The sequence below is a fragment of the Thermobia domestica genome, chromosome 6 (assembly GCF_964235325.1).
Source record: "Thermobia domestica chromosome 6, izTheDome1.hap1.1, whole genome shotgun sequence".
In the NCBI taxonomy this organism is placed as follows: domain Eukaryota; kingdom Metazoa; phylum Arthropoda; class Insecta; order Zygentoma; family Lepismatidae; genus Thermobia; species Thermobia domestica.
The window spans coordinates 171,219,417-171,242,877 of NC_137459.1; the positions used below are offsets into that span (position 1 = coordinate 171,219,417).

Genomic DNA, 23,461 nt, shown 5'->3' on the forward strand with positions numbered 1-23,461 from the left:
AACTTTGGTCTGTGTGGGTAGATTTTGTCCTCAGGAATGGATATTTGAGCATTTGTAGTTAAGGTATCTGTAAGCCGTGAAATAGTGTGATACAATTCAGGTTCGGTAGTTGGTGCTGTGAGAGGTCTGATGACTTTTTCAATGGTTGTTCTATATGTATTCCAATCAGCTTTATCATAACGTTTAACAGTCCGAAACACTGGAGTAGTGTGACAAAGATGCCTCTTGTTGAGTGTTAGTTTTACTGGGCAGTGATCACTACCGATTGTGTCAAGAACCTGTATTGTACAGTCACCGACTAGATTAAGTGATGTAATTACAACATCAGGTGTTGTTTGACTACTTGGCCGGGTATGACTAGGTAAACCATGGATATGCAAATGCAACTGTTGAGTTACGTAGGTCATAAAATGTTGTTTTTCCCGGTCGCTTCGACTATGGATATTGATATCAGCCATAATGACGACATTTCGAAAGTTTTGGGCAATATAATTTAAAAAATCGAATGGGATTGGATGTCTCGGCCGAATATAAATTGTAGCAACGTTTATGACGATGGAGGGAAAGTGAACGGAGAAAAGATGTTCTGGATGATTGATACAAGCCTGTAAGTGATATTGTCTGAATGATAATTTTGGTGAGAAACCTATTGCAACTCCACCTTGAGCTCTGGCAGCAGGTTCTCTATAGTCATGTCGGTGAAGGAGATAACCTGTTAGGCGTGCTGTGATATCAGGTTTGAGCGAAGTTTCATTAAGAGCAAAAATATCAATTTGTTCCTAGAGTAAAAGATGCTCTAAGAGGAGTTTGTGTTCCTGGAAAGATCGTATAAATAAGAAATTCATGACTACAAGCAATAACGACCTAGATTTAAACAATAGTTTCAAGAGGCGCGATTTGAAAATGAGCATATTGTCTTGAATATGTACCATGCATATTGATGTTAAAGAACGATTTTGCAGTGGCAGTAATGATGCAAAGTATATGATCGCGTTGAAATGGCATCACGTTCTGGAGCACTATGGTAAGATAGAGAAGAAAATCTTCGATACTGAGCGGATGTAGGATAGATTGGGCTGGAGGTGTTGTTTTATCGCTACTTCGAATAGGTGCAGTAAACTCTGGGCGAGTAGGTTCTGCTGAGGGCTTAGCTTTGCAACGGTAGCTGTAAGTGGGGTGCGCCTCTCCGCAAGTGGAACACTTGGGAGGTTGTTGTTGATTTTGACACAACCTAGTTTCATGTTGGTTCCCACAATCTCCGCATCGCGGTTGATTAGGACAGTTGTTAGTAAAATGAGAGTTGTAGGATTGACATCTCTCGCACCTAAGAGGTACTGGCCCAGGAGTTTTAGAAGGCTCAACTCTATGGATTTTCTTATAAATAGGGGCACCATGCGCCAGAAGGTAATCAATAGCCTGTTGGTTTTGCGATAAAACACGACCCATATATGTCGGTCCGTTATTATTTTTTATGCGTATGCATTTGTCAATGTTGATGCCCTCTTGAACAAGCTCTTCTCGAACTTCGTCGTCCGTGAATTCTGGGAGAACACCACGAATAACGACATATAACATTGGCGATTTCTTAGGAGGTGGTGGTTGTTTCGGCCTAGAATCTGACTTTTTTGTTAGTTTTGCGTTTTTCCCAAAGATTTCGTAAGATGCTTTATTACGTAAATAGGTTCCGAAATTAGGATCTTTTGATTTTATAATGTATCCATTTCTAGACTGGACTATTTGTTCAACATTAGCGCGGGGAACGTATTTAATGATCTGGAGAAAGATCATCTTAGGATGGGTGTATTTCGTGTCAGAATCGGTGAGTAGAAAATTATAAACAGGTTGTGGAATTACAGAGGATAATTCTGAAGGTAGCGATCCAATGTCCATTGGTTGGATGTTAGAAGATTGAGATCCAAAGCGAAATCTCTTTGCAGATTGGGTTGAGTCAGTAGATGGATGTCTTTCTTTAGACGTACTCGCTACAGGTTGACTACCCCATGAAAAATGTCGAGTGCGACTAGTAGTACCAGTGGGTGCAGCTTGGGCACGCGAAGTGCCTATATTTGTCGAAAGAGAAACTGGTAATCCTGTATGTCGACCGAGAACCGATTGTCCGTTAACATTGCCAGAGTCCGCCATCACTATGGAATAGCCTGGGGCCGAAGCCCAAAAGAAGATGAAAATGAATGAAAAGATGATGATGATGAGCTTCAAAAAGCAAGTTTGCCCTTCGAAAGTGAAAACTTCCGTCCACCTTCTAAGTGTTGTATGTGTGCTTTAGCTCACAAATGTGTATTGCAACACTTCGTCTTAGCTAGCACACTAACTGACACAAGAGAGGTTAGGCTCCTTGATCTGTGTTGATGTGTATGTTCGAACTATACGTTTGTGGACGTTTATATGTTTGTGGCAAATCCCTTCGACAGTGAGATCTCGGGAACTACAGGCTCTAGAAAGATGACGTTTTCACTGATCGATTGCAAATTTAGCGTAGATTGTCCAGTTCTAACTCAATATTAAAGAAACATGGCCATTATTTATTTATTACATTTTTACGAGTACACTGGAAGTGTTGAAATTAAAAAAAAAACTAAAGCATCATATCCTACCTATTATACATTCCAACACCATATAATTGTATATAGGGGCTGCATATCTCTCAGGTGTTTGTTTCATGGCCAAATTATAATGAAAAACAAAGGATAACCATTTCTCCATCCAACTTGAATTTTTATTGTTTGGAGTGTCTTGCCCAATGAACAAAATATATATCACTGACATTATATTTGAGTGTATGTGTAATGTATTAGCTTATTTTAAAATGTATAAAACGATAATCATGCCTGTTGTTCTGTATGGTTGCGAAATATGGTCTCTTACTCGGAACGAAAACATACATTGAAAGTATTTGAGAACAAGATATTGAGACGAATATTCGGATCCAAGAGAAACGAGAATAGGGAATGGCGGAATCTTCATAACGAGGAACTACATAGTTTATACGGTTTATCCAACATTGTTAATTTCATCAAATCTAGGAGGCTCAGCTGGGAAGGTCATATAGCCAGGATGGAAGAAAGAACGAATGCTTTCAAAATCTTAACTGGAAGACCAGCCGGAAAACGATCATTAGGAAGACCTAGGTGCAGATGGGAGGACAATATTAAGATAAACTTCACAGAAATAGAAATACAAAGTAGAAACTGAATTCAATTGGCTAAGGATAGAAGTCAGTGGAGAGCATTTGTGAACTCGGCATTGAACCTCCGGGTTCCATAGGACATATAGTTACTTAGTTTATGTATTTACTTATTACATACTACATGCAAGAGGAAAGAAAACACAGATCATACATGAATTAAAAACTGCAACCTTAAGGAGGCTAGGCTCAAATTTAGCAAACGGTACGAGATATTGAAAAAGTAATCGAAAAAGATCTCCCCTTTGCGGTATCTCTTGCCAATTTTTACCAAGACTTCTTTCACTTGTGTCTGCAAAAAGGCATGTACAGATGTGAGGAATAACAAGGAGATTCATGTCATATATATTCTACCATATATATATATGGTAGATGAAAACACTGAGAATATAGCCCTTTGGTTATCTTTGTTATCAAATTTACTAAATCACTATTCACGTTGAAGTTGGGCTTTCAATGCGAAATAGGGGCAATTAGTGTGGGGATTAGAGGGAACACTAACTTCCTACGAGACTCGGCGATTCCAAAGATGATGTACTTCATAAAGTAGTTACGTAAGCAATACTTCGCCCACTTTTCCAGTTGGTGCTGTAACTATGATTCCACAAAGAACTTAATAATTCTTCATAGCCATTTATATACTAGCACATAAGTAAGTTCGTCTGCCGTATACTTTTCGTTCCTCCTTCTCTCAATACCAAGCGCCAAGTCCCAGCTTCTGCCAACACCTGGGAAACTCCCGGTTGTCATATCTCTGGTTGGCAGTGTATTTTAAAATTTAATAAGAGAAATATAGAAGTTTGTATATCCATACATAATACAAATATAGTTGAGCCACCATCCTTCGTAGAAAGGCCAATTGGATTGGACACATCTTGCGAAGAAATTGTCATCTTCACACGTCATAGAAGGAAAGATGGAAGGGAAGCGAGGAACAGGAAGAAGGAGAACACAGCTGATCGATGATTTGAAAGATAGGAGAAAATATTGGGAGTTAAAAGAGGAAGCTGAAGATCGACAAAAGTGGAAGAGACATTTCCAGGCCAAAATCGAAAATTGAAAATAAAAATCCTCATTAGTCCAAGGACCTGCCAAAAGGCAGAATAGTTCATAATAATAATAATAATAATAATAATAATAATAATAATAATAATAATAATAATAATAATAATAATAATAATAATAATAATAATAATAATAAATAGCTCTGCCAACACGTGTTTTAGTTTCGTGGTAGCAAAAAACTGGAGATTTCAATTAAATAAGTGTTGGAGACCAACTTTAAGAATTCAGTCCATAACTGATCGATTTTTCACCTCATAGTTCGATACAAAACAGTTTGGTAAAAAAGAATACACATTAACAATTGTGGAGATTAACCACTCTGTCTGGAATTCATACAGACTGTGAGCAGTGTTCCCACGATAGTTAAGATAACAAAACGTCAGTGCGTGGGACTGCAAAGGTCGACACGCACCTGCTTGCAATGTAACAATTTCGTGTCTAAAAAGATTTCCAAACGTTAATAATTAGTGATATGAAGAATATATATAAAAAATAGTCTCAGTAGCGAAAATCATGAGTTGGTAACTTCGCTCAAAAAAGTTTGCTGCTTCGAAGCACTCTACTAATGAGATAAGCGTTTAGTTCAGAAAGAGAGATTTCTTTGTGTTATCGACGGCTACAGTGAGTCTGGGGAATATCTGCAAGCAATGAAAGAACAGAGTTTCTCACCAGCTCGAAAGCGTTCAGAACGAAACAAGAGTAACTTCTCCCTTTACGTGAATAAAATAATACTTTTGCATGATGATTAAAAGTTGAGAAAATCCCAACTGCCCAAAAAGTGCGATTGTGACCATAGCGACGGTCATAACCTGGCGATCCGTAGGCTACCAACACATTGCGAATAAGCGAAGTAATGTCTTTTGATTTCTGGATAAATGCATATTAGAAAATGAACTTGGAGAATTTTAGCTTCTTTTCAACATATGGAGTTTGCAACACTGCTCTTCATTCACTGAATGTGGATAATTATGGGGAAAACACTGGCAACACAGTTTTCGGTTAACACTATTCGCAATGAATAATTTAGATAGTATGGATTTCTCACTATAAATTACTAGGGCTATTTATTTATTTATTTATTTATTTGAAACACTGTTGATCCAGATGGATAACTATTAGCTGACTCCAAATTTCATGAGTGATTCCTGAAAATTCCATATCCAGATGTCTCCCTTCTTCTTTGTTCTGTGGTGAGAGTTCCAAATGATGTAAAATCCAGTTTTCTTGGCAATTGGGGTTACAGAATACGAAAACAATTATAGCACATAAGTGAAAGCCTTTTTTGACACTGTCAGAATAACTATCCTCACTTCTCTGTAAAAACTTGCCTTAAAATAAGCTTTTGGTATATTCACTATTTGTTTGTGATATGTATGACACTTTGGGCTAAAGCGATTACGGGACGATAAATATATGGTTTCACCTGTATGTGTGAAAATGTTTGTAGGGCTATATAGTTTTGTTCTTATTTATTTATTTATCTTTATGTCTTTTTAGAGCATTCATGCTTGGATCGTTAAAATATTTAGATGAAAACTATGGAATATAGACAAAACGCAGAAATATAAAAATACTAAATATCTTTAAAAATACTTGGGTATATCCAGCGAATACTAACTTCAAATAGGATTATTTAAAAAGTTTGACTTATTAATCTGATTATGAATAATCATAAAAATATAGGTTAATTCAACTGGAAACGGATATTAATTCGTAGTAGTCCAGAGGATTTATATGAACGAACATTCGTGATATTAGTTTTGCATGCACTTTAAGAACGCAAAATCTTGCATAATGACAAACAAAAAGTTTCAAAGTCCCTAACCTGGGCAGAATACATTGTATTTTCAACAAAGAAGAATTCTTTCGAAAAAAATTGGAAGTTATCCCTTCATTCATGTGTGATCAAAATACCTCATGGATTCACATGCCAGTATGTTTATATCTTGTTGAATTATTTTAGCTAGTCTCAGTCATTAACTATTGAAGATGCCAAGTTCCAACTAAAGTATTCTTAATCCTGTTAAAGTAAATATAATTAACCATTACTGAATAATACATGTAAAAGAATATTCATTAGTCTTTATATGACAGTAAGATGTTACACAAGACGTCTATGGAAAATATTCATTATGTTAAAGACGAAAGATAAGAATGTAAAGGAATAATAATCTTGTATACTTCCAAGAAGATTCTTAAAGTCTGGCTCCTAATGCTTGTGATAGGATAATAGAATTCTGTAAATACAAAATCTACAATGCATGACAACAATGTATAGGAATATTCATAAATGCAAACATCTCTTATGACGCAAAATTCTATGGTAAACAAACGCCTGGCTTTGGCGTAATGGATGCTCATCGGCACGTCCATAATGTCCACAAGGTCTGCAATAATATGCATCAACATGTTCATTTAACAATACATGTATATTTATCATAACTAGAGACCGGAAGTTTAGGCACTAAAAGCCTGGAAAATAGGCACTAAAAATTTAAAAAATAGGCAGTAAAATTGAAACTAAATGTAACTCGAAATAATGAAGATAAATACTGAATACCATTAAAAATTAGATTTAAGTCATAGATAATGTTCAAAGAATATAGAAACATACTTGTTTGTTAATATCTTCTTTTATTGTGTATATAAAAACGAAGCTTCCTATGCATTCCATACATACTGGCTGAACCAGTATGTGCACATACTTCGGGAGGTGATTCATGACATTCAAGAGGACCTTTTGTCTCCTTCTCATGGCAGGAATCACCTCCCAACGTCTGAGCACATCTATCTGTTCCGTTCTAATTGTCAAGATTCGATTTTCGATTCCAAGTTGGCACCAGTCACTCGTACACGACACGGAATTCGACAAAATACAAGATGACTTTTTGTCTTCTTTTGATATCATTAATCACCTCCCGAAGTATGTGAACATCTTTGAAGTTCACCCTGTATATACATTGTAACGTAGCACGTGCTTGTGTTTACACTTATTATATGTATATATATGTGTGTATTATTTTATATATATTTTCCCAATGAAGGCTTATTTTGAAGAAAATGCGTAGCATATGCAACATTAGGCACTAAAGCAATTATTTAGGCATTAAAGGTTTAAATAGGCAAAACAGGCAAAATAAAATTGACTTAAATCGAAACTATGTAAATCCAAATAAATGGTTAACAATAAGGTTGTCAGCTAAAATAAGAATATTAACATTATTTCACGTTGATAAATTTTAAGGTCGTTGCATCGACAGAAATTAATGAAAATTAGCTGGCATGGTACGAAATAATTAGTTTTTAAAGTTGAGAGGAACCTGGCCTTATTTCTACAATGGTCCAAATTTCAGGAAACAAAGGAAAATCACATTTACTTGCAACGTCAGTATTACAACCTTGCTGAAAATAAACCAAACGAATAAATATTGCTGCAAATAAGAGGAGTTACTTTTCTTTTCTTTTTAAGCTGGGCTCTTGAAACGATATATATATATATATATATATATATATATATATATATATATATATATATATATATATTTCAAGAAAACAGACAAATACTTTTTGAATTTATGTGATGTAATGTCCTTTAGCAAGTAACTCTGTAATTAGTATTCAAAATAAACATACACACACAATGAAAAGAATTTTCAAAATTATGAATCTTTATAATAAAACTATAATGATTTGTTTGTAACTTCTATCTCTGGTGCATGAGGTTCCTGGACTTTATGATGGACAAACACTATGAGCTGCTATTGTTTTCGGAGTTATCTCGTTTCCTCCCACTTCCTTCATTCCACCATTATCTTCCATCTCAATATCTTCATCTCCTTTAACCTCGGTGCATAATCGTGGGACCTCTGTGCACAAAAAAGTTCCTCAACTTTTAAATTAAACCCAAAAGACAATTTTAAGCTAAATTTAATGATAATTCTACCTTTTTCCAGGAAGACAAATTAGAATTTTTAAAATGCAGGAATAATGCTGATATTTCATTATGTTAACGCTTAAACACTTTCAAATTGACAGTGTCCGACGACTGAAAGAAAGATAGGATTTTTGCAACAGCATTCCTTATTAGAAGTTCAGTATCTTATATTTATGTATATTTAAGTCACTTCCCATATAATAATGATTCCGCTTGCACCGATGAAAACAAATAAGAAATTTTGCGCGTTTGCTTCCCGTTCCTTTCATTTTCTGAAGTAGATCAATTATGAAACTAATTAACTAACTCTATGGCCTATGGAACCCGGAGGTTCAATGCCGCGTTCACAAAAGCTCTCCACTGACTTCTATCCTTAGCTAACTGCATCCAGTTTCTACTTTGTATTCCAATCTTTGCGAGATCCATCTTAATGTTGTCCTCCCATCTGCGCCTAGGTCTTCCTAATGGTCGTTTTCCAATTGGTCTTTCAGTCAAGACTTTGAAAGCGTTTCTACTTTCTTCCATTCTAGCTACATGACCCGCCCACCTAAGCCTCCTAGACTTGACGACCCTAACAATGTTGGGTAAACCGTACAAATTATGTAGTTCTTCGTTATGAAGTTTTCGCCATTCCCCATTCCCGTTCCTCTTGGGTCCGAATATTCGTCTCAGGATCTTGTTCTCGAATACTTTCAGTCTACGTTCTTCCTTCAGAGTAAGCGACCATGTTTCGCAACCGTACAGAACAACAGGCATGATTATCGTTTTGTATATTTTAAGCTTCAGATTCCTCGACAGAATTCACGACGACAAGATATTTGAACCGAATAGTAACACAAATTCCCTGCTTTTAGTCGACATTTAATTTCTTCGTGAATATGATTTTCCTCTGTTAATATTGATCCTAGATATTGGAAACTATCCACTTTATCAAAAGTATTATTTAATATTTTAGCGCATCCATAATTTGCCGTATTACGGTCCCGACGCACTTCCATGTATTCAGTTTTCTCTGCATTTACTTCTAAGCTCATGTCCCTGCAAGCGTTTAATAAGATCTCTACATTTCTTTCTATTGTTCTCCTATCATCCCTTATTAAATTTACATCATCAGCATAGCCATAACCTGGTGAATACCGTTCAACTCTAGGCTCTGGTTGCTATCTTTGATTTTCCTTATAGCGTATTCCAGAACAATGTTAAATAATAATGGCGACAAACCATCTCCTTGTTTCAGGCCACTTTCGACGTGAAAGCTCGTGAACAAAAATTTTCGACCTTACTTTGGGATGCATTTAAACATATCTTAATTAATCCAATTAGCTTTCTCGGTATTCCAAGTTCTGTAAGAACGTTGTATAATGTTTCTCTCCTAACCGAGTAATACGCCTTTCTAAAATCAATAAATAGTTGATGTACCGGGGTATTGTATTCCCACTTTTTTTCGAGTATTTGGCGAATGGTAAATATTTGGTCAATAGTTGATCGATTTCGTCTAAATCCGCACTGATAATCTCCAATAATTTCATCTGCGTATGGGGTCAATCTTGCTAATAGAATATTTGAAAGGATTTTATAGGATGTTGACAGAAGAGAAATGCCTCGATAATTATTACAGTCAGTTTTGTCGCCTTTCTTGTGAATTGGAACAATGATTGATTCTTTCCACTCTTGTGGCAATTCTTCCTTGTTCCAGATAAGGAGAATGAGTTTGTGTATCTTGTTCCACAATTTTTCGCCTCCAGCTAAAATTAACTCAGCAGGAATTTCATCTACACCCGGAAATTTGTGTTTCTTTAATTTCTTTATAGCGGTTTCTACTTCTATTCGGTTCGGTTCTGGAAGATACGGTTCTGCGGTGTGTGTCTCCTTTTCTCCACGCACACTAGTTTTTGGTTGCGTGTTAAGCAAATGGTCAAAGAAATCTTTCCATCTATTTAAGATGCTATTCGTATCAGTGAGGACTGTACCGTCAGATTTCTTTAATATATAAGCACGAGATTGATAGCCTTTCTTTAATTCGCTGATCCCCTTATACATGTCCCGGATGTTTTTATTTTTACTATTATCTTCAAGTTCCTTAATTTTAGCTTTCAAAAAATCGCGCTTCGTTGTTCTAAATGTTTTCGCGCCTGATATCTCCAAAATTTTGTGTAGTTATTTCATTCGGATTTTGTAGCCAGCGTAATTTTGCCTGTTTTCTCTTCTCTGTTAGTTTAATGCATTCCTGGTCGAACCATGGTTTTTTCCTACGTATTTCCGCGTCTCCCAATTTTTCCTTTGCTGAAATTTTAATGCTATCTCTGATTTCAATCCAGGTATCCTCAACACTAGTGCACTCCGAATCTTCTAAAACCGAGAATCTATTCGAAACTTCAATCTGGTATTCCTCTCTTACCTGGCTCTCTTCTAATTTCTTTAAATTGAATCTCTCCGTTTTCGGACAATGAATATTACCTTTATTCAACGATAATCTCTCTCGTATTACACTGTCCGACATTTTGGGATGAAGTTTCTGATGACTTTGATTTTTCTTGTGCTCTTAGATAATTTGGGGATGCTGAACACGAAACTGAACTTATTTTTACCCTAACACATCAGGTTTTTGCACAAAAAGCACAGAAACATGTGAAAATTACGGAATTTGTGCATTTTTGAAACAAAATTAAAAAATTGAAACTCGAGATGAATACAATGTTAAGTGTGTTTCAAAATTATACATTTATGTATTTTTCAAAAATATGATTGCATTTTCTATAGCACATCTACTTTTTAATCTACAACTATTTTTCACATATTAGTGTTAAAATATACACATACTTATTTATTACGTAAGCAAGAATGGAAACCCTAGGTATAAATACTTCGATTTTACCTATGTATATTTATGTATTTTATGATAAATAGCCAAACATATTTCTGCAATGTTAGAATCGGCATTGGTGTTATTTGTAGTAACTATAGCAGCAGTAGTAATACTTGTGCATTACTATAGGAACAAATATACATGTAACACAAATGCGTAAATTAAAGTTTTTCAGTAGTTTGTAGTGCAACAAATAATACTAACAATTACTGATATATATATATATATATATATATATATATATATATATATATATATATATATATATATATATATATGAAACAGAAATACATAATATGAAGCCAGTTCAGAAAAATGGAATGCGCATATTAATCCCTTTTCAGATGCCAACAAAAATCAGCGAGCATGTTTGTATTCCATCTTCCTTGATATCTTTTCTCTATAAGTTTAATTGTCTGATGGAATCTCTCGCCGTGTTCCTCACTGAACTGTCCAAGGTTACTTGGGAAGTAACTCAAGTGAAATGTAGCTTCACACTCATATTACATCCTAATCGTCGGAAGTGCAATTAACGTATCACTGACAAGCTCTTCGTAGTTCTCTGCCTTGTTATTACCCAAAAAGTTATTGACCACATTTTTAAAACTTGTCCACGCAAGCCGTTCAGCTTCAGCTATCGTACTCTCAAAACCTGGATCATCATTAACTGTCTTATCTGTGGCCCTACAAATATACCTTCCTTCAATTTGTCTTGTGTCAGTTTTGGAAACTTGTCACAAATGTATTTGAAGCATGCCCCATTTTTGTCCAAAGCCTTCACGAACTGTTTCATAACGCCCAACTTTATATGCAGTGGCGGAAGTAAGACACTAGAAGGTTCCACTAATGGTACATGGAGAACATTTTTCTCACCAGAGACGAATGCAGTTCTGTTTGGCCACACCTGTTGCTCCCAGTGAAGGGATTTCACCCTGCTGTCCCATTCACATAGAAAGCAAGGCATTTATGTGTAACCAGCATGTAGTCCAAGCAATATACCAATGACCTTGAAATCACCACATAAACGCCCCTTGTGTTCATCATATTTTACATTCTTTAACAAACACTGCATACTCTCGTAATTTTCCTTCATTACTACCGAATGTGTTACAGGAATAGATAGATTGGTATTTCCGTTGTGAAGAAGTACTCCTTTCAGGCTTGTTTTATTGGAATCTATAAACAGTCTCCAGTGAGCGGCATTGTATTCAATTCCAAGGTAATGCATTAACCCATTTACATTTGAGCAGTATACCATGCAGTCTGACTCTGAAAAGAAGGGCAGCAAATGCTGTTCGCGATGCCTATAGCATGCAAAATATGCTCCGGGCTCAAGCAGGTCCTTTGATTTAAGAGTGGAGCCAAGAATTTGTGCCTTTCCTTTCGATAAATTGAGGTTTCTGACTAGGTTATTCAGTTCACTCTGTGTGAACTGATGACTAGCTTCTGTTGTCCCTATCGGTACATAAATATGGGATGGTGTCTCATCTTCATCTTCCATGTCGGAGCTACTGTCACATTTGGCAGGTGGAACAGTGATGGGTAAATGTTCATCGTGGGGAACGGGCCTACTTGCTGACGGAAGATTGGGATACACAATGTTCTTTCTCGTTTTCCTACTGTGACCTTTAATTTTCACAAGACAAAAGTAGGAGTCAGTGCTATGGTCTCTCTGATGTCTCCAAGCTATAGGAGTGGCAAACCGCATTAGTTTCTTTACACCTTTCATCCACAATCGCAATCCCTCTACACAAGTTCGACACGCAATGTGAGGCGTGAAAATCTTGTCTTGATCACCAATATTCATACCAAAGCACGCCTGATACGCTACCTTCACAAACTTACTTATTTTCTGCCGCTGTTTTTCAACAACAAACTTGCCACAAATATAAAAAAATGAATCTGGATGATTCACGCAATATCGAGTCGCCATAATAGCAAAAAACGTGCTGTTTCTAACAACTGGAATAGGAAAATCGAAAACAGCTGCAGGAAAGACACAACAACACTTCAACACCCGACTTTCACTGTCTGCTACATGTTTTCTCACCTGGCGTCTCGGTGTTGCCAGTTGCCACACCTGGCGCGGTTGCCAAATGTACGTTTTGTAGATGCACAGACATTATTTTTCCCATATGAGAGCCAACACGTTTTCTCAAATTGTGAAAAAACCTGACGTGCTAGGAAAAAAAGAAATATAGATTTGGATTCAGGAGAAAAAATGCAATTAGGAACAGTTTTCACATGTGAGTCATAAATGTCATGCATTATAGTGTTATCGCTGCTACCAGGTAGTGATCAGTCTCACAATCAGCCTCTCTAAGCTACCGGACATCAATTATGCTAGATCGCATTTTTCTATCTACTAAAACGTGGTCAATTTGATTGTGTGTTTTTCCGTCTGGTGATGTCCAAGTGTATTTATGAACGTCGCGATGTGGGAATTTTGTACTCTTCACGATAAGGTTTTTGGATGTTGCAAAGTTCACGAGTCTAACACCGTTGTCATTACTTTCTTTATGCAGACTTTCGTTCCCTATAATCGGTTTAAAAATATCCTCTCGTCCTACCTTCGCATTGAAATCCTCTAATAGAATTTTCATATGGTATCGCGGGAGTTGGTTAAATATCCGTTCCACTTCTTCGTAAAAGCTGTCTTTTATATCGTCATCCTTATCTTCAGTTGAGGCATGTACATTTAAAACAATAATATCACACCACCATCCCTTAAGAGTAATAAAAGAAAGTCTGTCAGTAACAAATTCAACCCGTTTAATTGCTGGTAATATTCGTTTGTGAACGAGAAACCCTGTTCCTAACTGGTGATTTTTATTTCCTTCCCCGTAAAAAGCTTAAAATTTCCGGAATTCACAGATCCATTTCCTTCCCACCTAACTTTCTGAACTCCTACTACGTCCATCCTGTATTTCTCTAACTCACTCGTTACGGATTTTAACGCGCCTGTCCTATAAGGACTTCTAATATTCCATGTTCCAAATCTCATGTCCATTTTCTTTTGCTGAGGTCGTGCCAAGTTATCAGTCCTTGTCCGAGGCTTTTGTGAATATTTCTGAACAAGTGCTTTCTTTTTATAGGATGAGGTTGTTCGCCTTATCCAAACCCGCAAGCTGGAGGACCACTCCTAGTCGGCTGTCCGCGACTGGTTATTCAGTATATTCGCAGCTAACCTCTATATCTAGAGGCCTTCTCCTCGATCCGCAACCTGAGGACGCGCCATGCCGTGGTGACAGGAACACACGTTACATTATGAAACTAGAAAAAACAATATGTGTTTAACCCTATATTTTACCTCTTAACAGGAAGTATGCGTAGAACTAACGCAGAGACCCAAAATGTGTTAAGAATATATAAATATGGAATAACAAAATAGTATTAATGTTGAATAAATTTTATTGCTTTACAATACTATCATAAACAAATTACTACGATATGTGCGTAAGATTTTCTTCTATTTATGCTTTACACTGCATTACCATACAAAATTGTGTGCTAAGTATAAAGACTAATTCAATTTTATACTGATATTACGTACACAAAATTTTCTACTAATAAAGAAATGTTTCTCTCACTTTATCATGAAGATTTTCACTGTTTCTTTTCAAATTATTACTTGACTATGCACAAATTGTTCAGTTACTCTTCACTTTTATTTTAACAGTTTGGACAGAATATCCTTTTTCATAAGGCATACCTCATTATTTATTTGCATATCATTGATATTTCATATTTTCATATCAATATTTAAATTTTTCTTCATTTACACTATAGCATTTGCATATTTAGAGATCATGCATAATATTTTTAATTACACATTGTTTTTACTTATCACACATACTTATATATATATATATATATATATATATATATATATATATATATATATATATGTGTGTGTGTGTGTGTGTGTATTTAAATTGCGATTTAATTAAATTATTATTGTCATTTCACTTCAACTAATTGTAATGAATCTGGAAAGTACTACAATAGCTATTTCTTCATAATCTGAAACAGCGAAACTTATCTAAGATGCTGGAGATGCATTTCAGCCAGTTTGAGAAAACACAGATTCAGAACTTACAAGAAAGAACCACGCATGTTGCGGGTAGCAGCATTTCTATCTACAAGACATGGAGAATGTATGATTAAAGCAAAATGTATTTACTTCGTTTATGTAAGGAAAGGCTAGAAAGAACACAGAAGAATGAGTTACAGACGCTGATGGATGTGTCGCAGTGGACAACAGAAAGACGGACAGATTTTTTTCTATTAGAAGCTCTCTGTTTCTTTGTGTGTAGCTGATAAAATATAGAAAACAAAAGGTGTGAAATATAAAGGTTTTGACCAGGTTTCACAGCTCTGTATCTACAATTTCATGCGGTTGAACTCAAACCTAAGAGTTTGACTCTCTCTTTCTCTCTCTTGTGCAGTTCGAATCCTACTAAGAGCTACCATCCAGCTACCTACACTCCCATAACCAGTGAAAGATTACAATCAACTCCTATCATTGTTATGATTATTGAAAATATTGTGTATAGAAAGTATATTAATATTTAGTATCGCACACGCAATTTTTGTGTTCTATTTGCTACAAAATTACAAACCTTATTTCAATTATCTGCTTTCTTCTTGTGATACTGAGATAAGTTGAGCGTGTTGGTTGGAACTGCGATAAACATTCACACGTGATATTTAACTTAGCTGACAGGTAATTCCAAATAAAAGTGTGATTTCATTGGTTTAATTTGTATGTCATGTTGTAGAAGTATTCAGATAGCTTGTTTATATCGTAGGTACGTTGATTGATTGATTGATTTTTGAATTTTACGTCCTGTTCAGCAGCGAGGCTATATGAGACGTGGACCTACTGATTAACGTGGAACACGAACCACATGAGCTCCTGCCGGGAATCGAACCCGGGTCTCCCTCGCCAATATAGGTACGTTGTGTATATATATAAAAATCATTGATAGTTCAATTAGTTAGTGTGTTATATGTCTAAACATCCATCGACAGGCATTGTGCTATAGGGCATATCTGATAATTTAGTTGAGAGTTTTTTCCGTAAGAGGTAATTGACTAACAGAATCCAGGTGGAAGGAGTAAATCTTCTGTAAATATTTATTTATTATGATCAAAATTAATGTATTTAGAAATGAGCTAGGGTTATTCCATACGAAATCAACAAATCAAGGTGGCTCATATGTTTTAGATTTTTTTCAAATTTTGTACGAATCTTGTGGTACACAAACATAACACACCTGTAATATTTTACAGCTCTAACTCAAAGGGGACACCTGTAGGAGCCACTCGAAATTGGGAGGTTATGTGCAAGAAAACACCTAAGTTCGTCTTCGACTTAAAGTACTGAAACCGCTAGATTTCTGGAGGTATTTATGTTATTTAAAAATTGTTTCTACTAAAAAAAAATCTTAGAATTTATAGCATTTAAAACATTGAAGTAATGAATTTCTGAAGTTAGATTACGCTTATGAATTTTACCATCAAAGAGAAAAAGAGAAGAAAAATAATGTCAAAATTTGGCAATTACGAGTTCTGAAAAAGGCCCACCTAATATCAACCTCAAAATTTCATAATAAGCAGCTCTGGTGTTCCTGTTTAACATATAAAAAATAGGAGGGTGTTCTTTGGTATGTTCAAGAAAACAACATAATGACACAATGCAAATTGAGAGCTGATTTAGGCACTTTTGCACAAAACCTCTAAATTTCCAATGACTGTTTCCAGTTTTCTATGCTGAAAATGTTTATTATTGTCAAGACTAGTAGACCAAGACATACTATTCAACATCAAAGCAAAGCCGCTCTTGTAAAATTAAGTAGTCGCAATGACTTTAAGATGTTTTACAAGGAAGAGAAAGTCTTGTACCGTTAAATGGTAGATAATTAAAAGTAGGTGAGGATTTTCCTGTAAGGTGAATGATTTGTATCACTTGATTTTTAAGGGGATCATTTTTATAGGAAACGCGTTGTTAAAATATGCATAGTATACTCTTGGGAAAATCAGAATGACGACATTTTATTTAATTTCATAATATTATATCTTAATTGGATCTATCTAATTTAATATTTGGTCTAGGAATTAATTCGTGCGGTTTTACAAAAGATGGCGTAACTAGCTTATTGTCCCATAGTTTCGTTGATCCGAACATGCGTTGAAAACTACTGTCATTGAGCATCTTGTTTAGTATATGTCAGTTGCTTGAAGCGGAAACAACAACATTTTTTCTTCAACTGAAAATGGCACATTTTGTGCCTGATAAAGTGTTTCTGCGGGGAGTTATTCTTCATTGCTTTAACATGAAGAAAAGTGCTACCGCAAGTCATCATATTTTAGTGGAAGTGTTTGGTGACCATGCTCTAGCTGAGCGAACGTGTCAGAAGTGGTTTGCACGGTTTAAAGGTGGTGATTTCAGCTTGGAAGACCAAAAGCAATTTGGACAGCCAAAAGAATTTGAAGATGAAGAATTGAGAGCATTGCTTGATCAGAATTCGTGTCAAACGCAGGACGAACTTGCAGAAGCATTTGGAGTTGAGCAAACAACAGTTTCCAAACGTCTCAAAGCCATAGGAATGATTCAAAAGATGTCTTATTGGGTTTCACATGAATTGAAAAGAAAGACGTTGAAAGAAGAAAAACCGTTTGCGAATTGCTGCTTCAAAGACAGAAAAGGAAGGGATTTTTGCATCGAATTGTAACTGGTGATGAGAAGTGGATTCATTACGAGAATCCTAAACGAAAAAAGGCCTGGGTGAAGCAAGGTGAACCAGGTTCTTCACAACCGAAACGAGATATTCATTGTGCAAAGGTTATGCTGTATATATGGTGGGATTTGAAACGTGTGGTGTACTATGAACTTCTGAAACTTGGTGAAACTATTAATGGACACTGCTATCGACAACAATTAATGCGTTTGAAGCAAGCTCTGGCCTGAAAACGACCAGAATGGAATAACAGGCATAATAAACTTATTTATCAAGATGATAACGCTCGACCACATGTCGCAAAACCGGTCAAAACCTATTTGGAAAATGTCGGATGGAAAGTGTTACTCCACCCGCGATATTCACCAGACACTGCTCCGTCTGACTACTACTTGATCGATTGCATGAATAACGATTTGATTGGACAGCGGTTCACTTCTTCAGAAAATATCGAAAAATGGATCTTTCATTAGATTGCGTCAAAAGATGAGGAATTCTTTTGACACGGAATCCGTAAATTGCCTGAAAGATGGGAGAAAGTAGTGGCTAGCGATGGACAATATTTTTGTTAACGTATTCATTTACTTTGTTTTTGAAATAAAGCTTCAATTTTTATTAAAAACCGCACGAATTAATTCCTAGACCAAATATTTCGTAATTTTTTACTCGAACACTTTGTGTGATCATATTAAAATTCAATAGGAAGCTCAGCATATATGTTGGATCGTATACCAAAGCATACTGGTTGTTAAATTGTTCTGAAAATACTAATACTCCTTTGGCCATGTAAAGAATGGTCCCTGTAGAAAAAGAAAATGTCCCATGTTAAATATTGCCCCTGTGGAGAAAAATAATGCCCAATGTAGTAAAATTTTATTTTTTCGTATATTTTATTTCCTCGTGTTATTTTTAGGGATCGTATGCATAGCATACTCGTTGTTAAAATTGTGATCGTACTAAAAAATAAAATTAGTCTCGAACTCAGGTTATTTATCAGATCGTTTTTTATTTAATTCCATAATATTATTTATGATAATATTTGTTGTTAAAATATGGTTAGCAAAATCCGCAGAACAGCTATGCTGTGATCGTATTAAAATTGGTTAATATGATCATATAATCGGTTAATATCATCATATTAAAATATTAAAATTAAGAAATAAACTTTACTCATGCGGGCATATTGTAGATTCTCCTTCTGAAAGACATCGCGAAATTTGTGAGGTGGGACATATTTAATTTGTTCGTTCCTTGTGGAAGGTTCTGATGCTCGTACTTGTAGCAGGATGCGGAGCAGTTTTCAGATGCACCTTTCTCTCCTAACTAAATAGACAAACTGAGGTTTTCGCGGGAATTTGGAACCCGAACGCACAGTGGGGCGAAAACGCATAAAGCTGGCCAAAAGTAAAAAAAACGAAAGTTAGTAATATAGGATTTTTATGTAGTTGGCTAGAGTGATGTTAGAAGGGCCCAAATCCATAAATAGAATAGGGTTTTTACTTTATTCCTACTACCTGAGCCACTCTTAAGTAGACCCTTCAGCAGGTCAAATGCGTAGAGAACAATAGAAGAATTGTGACGCGTCCGTTGAAGCGGTTCTAACTTTCGAACGCGTTCATAGTTTTTAAATCTGTAAAGTTTTCCTATAACGTACTGGTAAGTAGACTAAGTGTATGAAGTGAAAAATTAATAATAATGATGTAATAATTTATAATTTGAATCGCAAGTCAGGCAAAATTTTCACATTGTTTATATATTTTATTAATTTTAAGCGTTGAAAACATTATGTGCACCCTCGTGCACCACGTTCATATTTTGTAGAATGGGAGTCTAAATATTAATTAATGCTGTCCACAAAAACGTAACTGTCAAAACGTGCCAATCTGACTCTGGTGCACGTTTTTGTAAGAAGAAACAGAAAATTTATTAATTTAGTAATGTTAAGTGTATCTGTATACATTATGTATAGACAAATGTAGGAACATTGGCATTTATATAATTATAATATGAAATATAAAATAATATAAATTATGAAAGTAAAATTATAAAAAAATAATATAAAATCAATAATACATATAAATGTTACAATTTTGATATTGCAACAAGAAAACAAAAGAAAGAACAAATAAGGTAACGTAAATGTAAATATGCAATTAAAAATGAATGCACTTGTAAACATTTATAAATGATGAAGGTTGCGACCTTTACGTGGTATTATGAAAATAAGTGAAACATTACAGATTATTCGTTGCCATAGTCTTCACCAGTGCACAGCAATTTTTATTAATTGTGTCATTAAAATTAGAAAACATTTGTGATCAATAAGAATGTACGTAACAAGTACTTGGGTAATGAAATATATTAAAAATGTGAATGTTTAGTAAGACATATTGTGAAAATTACGAAGCGTGTTGATGTTAATTATTGTTCATTTAATGTTACAGTGACATGTCGTTGCAGTTATCATAACCGAATCAAATACCAATAATTTGTGTCATTTAAGTAATCATACATTTCTAATAAATAAGAACGTAAGTAACAAGTAATTTTTCACCAAAATATGTGAAAAAAGTGAATATTGTTAAAGATACATTGTGAAAATTACGAAGTAATTATTGTTTCTTTATTTTACAGTGACTTTTTCTGCTATCATGGACACCGCCAATGTTGTTGGGCTGTCTCGGAAAGACCTCTTCGCGCTACTGAGGGACCACTTAAACGATAGCGCGGCTATCATTTATAGCACAATTGAGGCAAAAATGACCAGTCAACTCGATCGCTCTTTCAAATTTCCAAGGTTCGAAGTCCGGAATTCGCAAGCTGATGAGCGATTTTTGATCTAAGTGGCAGGAAGTTAAGCGCACTGAAGCCTTATTCTTCGAAAAGTTTGGAAGCTGGCTAGAGGTTGTTGTTTCTTTCAACGAAATGGACAGTGCAAAATGCGAGCAAAGTCCACAAAGCTCAGGTCGACCTTCTTTGAGTTTCAATGCTGACAGCGAAAGGACAAAGCGGAGGATGACAGAAGTACTACGGGCAAGTACATCTCTCAAGGAACTGTCTTACGCTACTCAAATGAGTCTTCGGGCTTCGGGAAATGTGGATGCTGCAAATATCGTCAAAGAAGTTTCAAAAGATACATTAACCGCTAGTACCTACAAAAAATCGGCATCTTTCATTACTAAAACGCAGTTATTTGGCGACTCTGCTCTGTCTCTTATGATCGAACAGAAACAGTCAAGAAATCAGTACCAAGGTATGCGAAATACAAGCTTACAAAATAATTGTCGTTTATATCCGTCATATAAATTAGTGCAACAGGCTAAGTGAAAATGTCATCCCCCTAAATCTGATATGACAATAAATTAATCTAGTTCCGAGGTAAAGTTGCAATCCTTGCTGAATCATACCGTTGAAAGTATTTTAATAATACAAACAGAAGTTATTAAGAAGTTGACTTATGATAACGCTTACAATATGAATTTGATTTGCAAGTGGGGATGTGATGGTACCACTGGCCAAAGCATGTATAAACAAAAATTTACTGACGATGACGGATCTAAATCAGATGCAAATATTTTTTTACTTCGATTGTACCTTTGCAACTGATTTATATGAAAGACAATTCAGAAATTGTTGTTTGGAAAAATCCTAAACCTTCATCTCCTCGGTTTTGTAGGCCTATTAGGATACAATTATTACATGAAAACGCCGAAGATACATTTTGCGAAACTAATTTCATTAAAGACCAAGAAAAACCTTAATACCTTTTACCATTGTGATTCATAGGAAGGAAATAATTGTGTCGTACAAACTGGCATTAACAATGATTGATATGAAACTTTGCAACGCAATAACGAGCAATACGTCACTCAATGCTGTTTCCTATGTCAAGCTACGTCAAAACAATTTAACGGATTAGACAAAATTTTAAAATTAAAAGTAAATGAAGATCATTTAGATTTTGGAATGTACACGTTAGATAAGTGGATAAGATATTTTGAAATGCTTTTGCACTTGGCGTACAAGCTTGACATAAAAAAGTGGCAAGCGCAACCACCTGAACAGAAGCAAAAAGTTGCGGATGCAAAAAAAAAATATACAAACCGCATTTCGCGTACAGCTTGGACTCATTGTTGACAAACCCAAACCTGGCATCGGTAGTACCAATGATGGTAATACAGCTCGTCGTTTTTTTGAAAATGAAACTGTTTCTGCGGCAATCACAGAGGTAAATGAAGATTTAGTAAAAATATTTCATGTTATTTTGAAGGTAATTTCATGTGGTCATGCTATTAGTTAGGATGACTCTGAAGAGTACTGCTTACAAACAGCTAAAAAGTACGTCGAATTGTATCCGTGGTTTTTCATGTCGACCTCCGTACATAAATTGCTCATACACGGAAAACAAATCGTGGAGGCATCATTGCTTCCTATTGGACAAATGTCAGAAGACGCACAAGAATCGTGTAACAAATTGTTAAAAAGGTATAGGGAAGATTACGCACGGAACTGTAGTCGAGTCAAAACTATGGAAGATGTGTTTCTACGATTGTTAGTGTCGTCAGATCCTTACATTTCTAGTTTGCGAAAATTACCGGGTAAACAGATGAGATCGTTGCGACCGGAAGCTCTTCAATTATTAATTCCTCCAAGCTCTTCCTTAATTATTTTCACATCTTCTGAAGAGTCCAGTGATTACAACACGGACGATTCAGGCGATTACCAGACTTGAATTCCAATTTATAGGCGCAGTAAACAGTTGAAATACGATTCATTGTTAAGAGAGATCTCAATTAAAATGTTAAACTTGGCCGACCTTAAATGATGTATCTGTACACAAGATTAACGAATAGTGACATCGTTAGTGTCGAAAGCGTAGTCCTCGTATGTTAAACACTTGTTCATTGTGCATATAGATGAATTTGTGTTTGGCTCTAAAACTAAATTATTCACCTTTAGTTAAATTTAAACATTTGCACCCATGTTAATTCGCCATCATCGCATGACATCATACGTGTGTGTGCGCATTTCTAATTAGTTATTAACTTCAAGTTGCATTTAGTTTTAAAAGAACAAAAATTGATGTGTATTGTTTTGATTGTAATAATTAGTGTTGATAATATTGAATTATTTAACATTGTGTTATGAAATTGTGTTATTTATATTTTGTTGCATGTAAATAAAGAAAATAATTCAGTAGGACATTTGACTTATATTTTTCCACTTTTTCAACCTCGACCATATTAACAACGTTTTTTATTGCCAACTTTAGGTACAGAATCGTAATGAGCAACCTCACAAACTCCTTTATCACCACTTTTGAGAACATTTCTACGACTTTTTCGACTTTTGCAAATTTTATTCCGCCATTTTGAATCCACCATTTTTTTTCAATTTCAGTTGCAGAATTGTAATCAGCAACCTCAATAACCCCTTAATACTAAATTTCATTCAATTTGAATATAGTTAAAATATATTTTGGCCAGCTTTTTGCGTTTTCGCCCCGCTGTGGGACGTGCGGAGATGAAAGTTTGCTGTGAGTAATGACCTTCTAAATGATAATGCTGACAGCCAATAGAAAATAAGGTTGAACATCACAGAATGCTTGGTCGTGTTAAACAATTCCTAGTGGAATATAGTGAATATCTTCA

The 23,461-nt window shown here is 35.4% G+C and overlaps 1 protein-coding gene across 3 annotated transcripts in view; it reads left to right on the forward strand.

Moving 5' to 3' along the window:
* LOC145688328 (uncharacterized) overlaps window positions 1-23,461 on the forward strand; it is a 164,428-nt gene that overhangs the window by 36,480 nt on the left and 104,487 nt on the right. The window contains exons 4-5 of one of the 3 annotated variants that reach the window (XM_081762383.1): window positions 16,363-16,475; window positions 20,445-22,969. The exons of 1 other annotated variant lie outside the window; for it this stretch is intronic. In XM_081762383.1, coding sequence (XP_081618509.1) covers window positions 20,736-21,137 — 402 coding nt within the window. In that variant the 5' untranslated portion in view covers window positions 16,363-16,475; window positions 20,445-20,735 and the 3' untranslated portion in view covers window positions 21,138-22,969. Of the gene's footprint in view, window positions 1-16,362; window positions 16,476-20,444; window positions 22,970-23,461 lie in introns of those variants that run through there. One more of the 3 variants, XM_081762384.1, reaches the window with a different exon arrangement.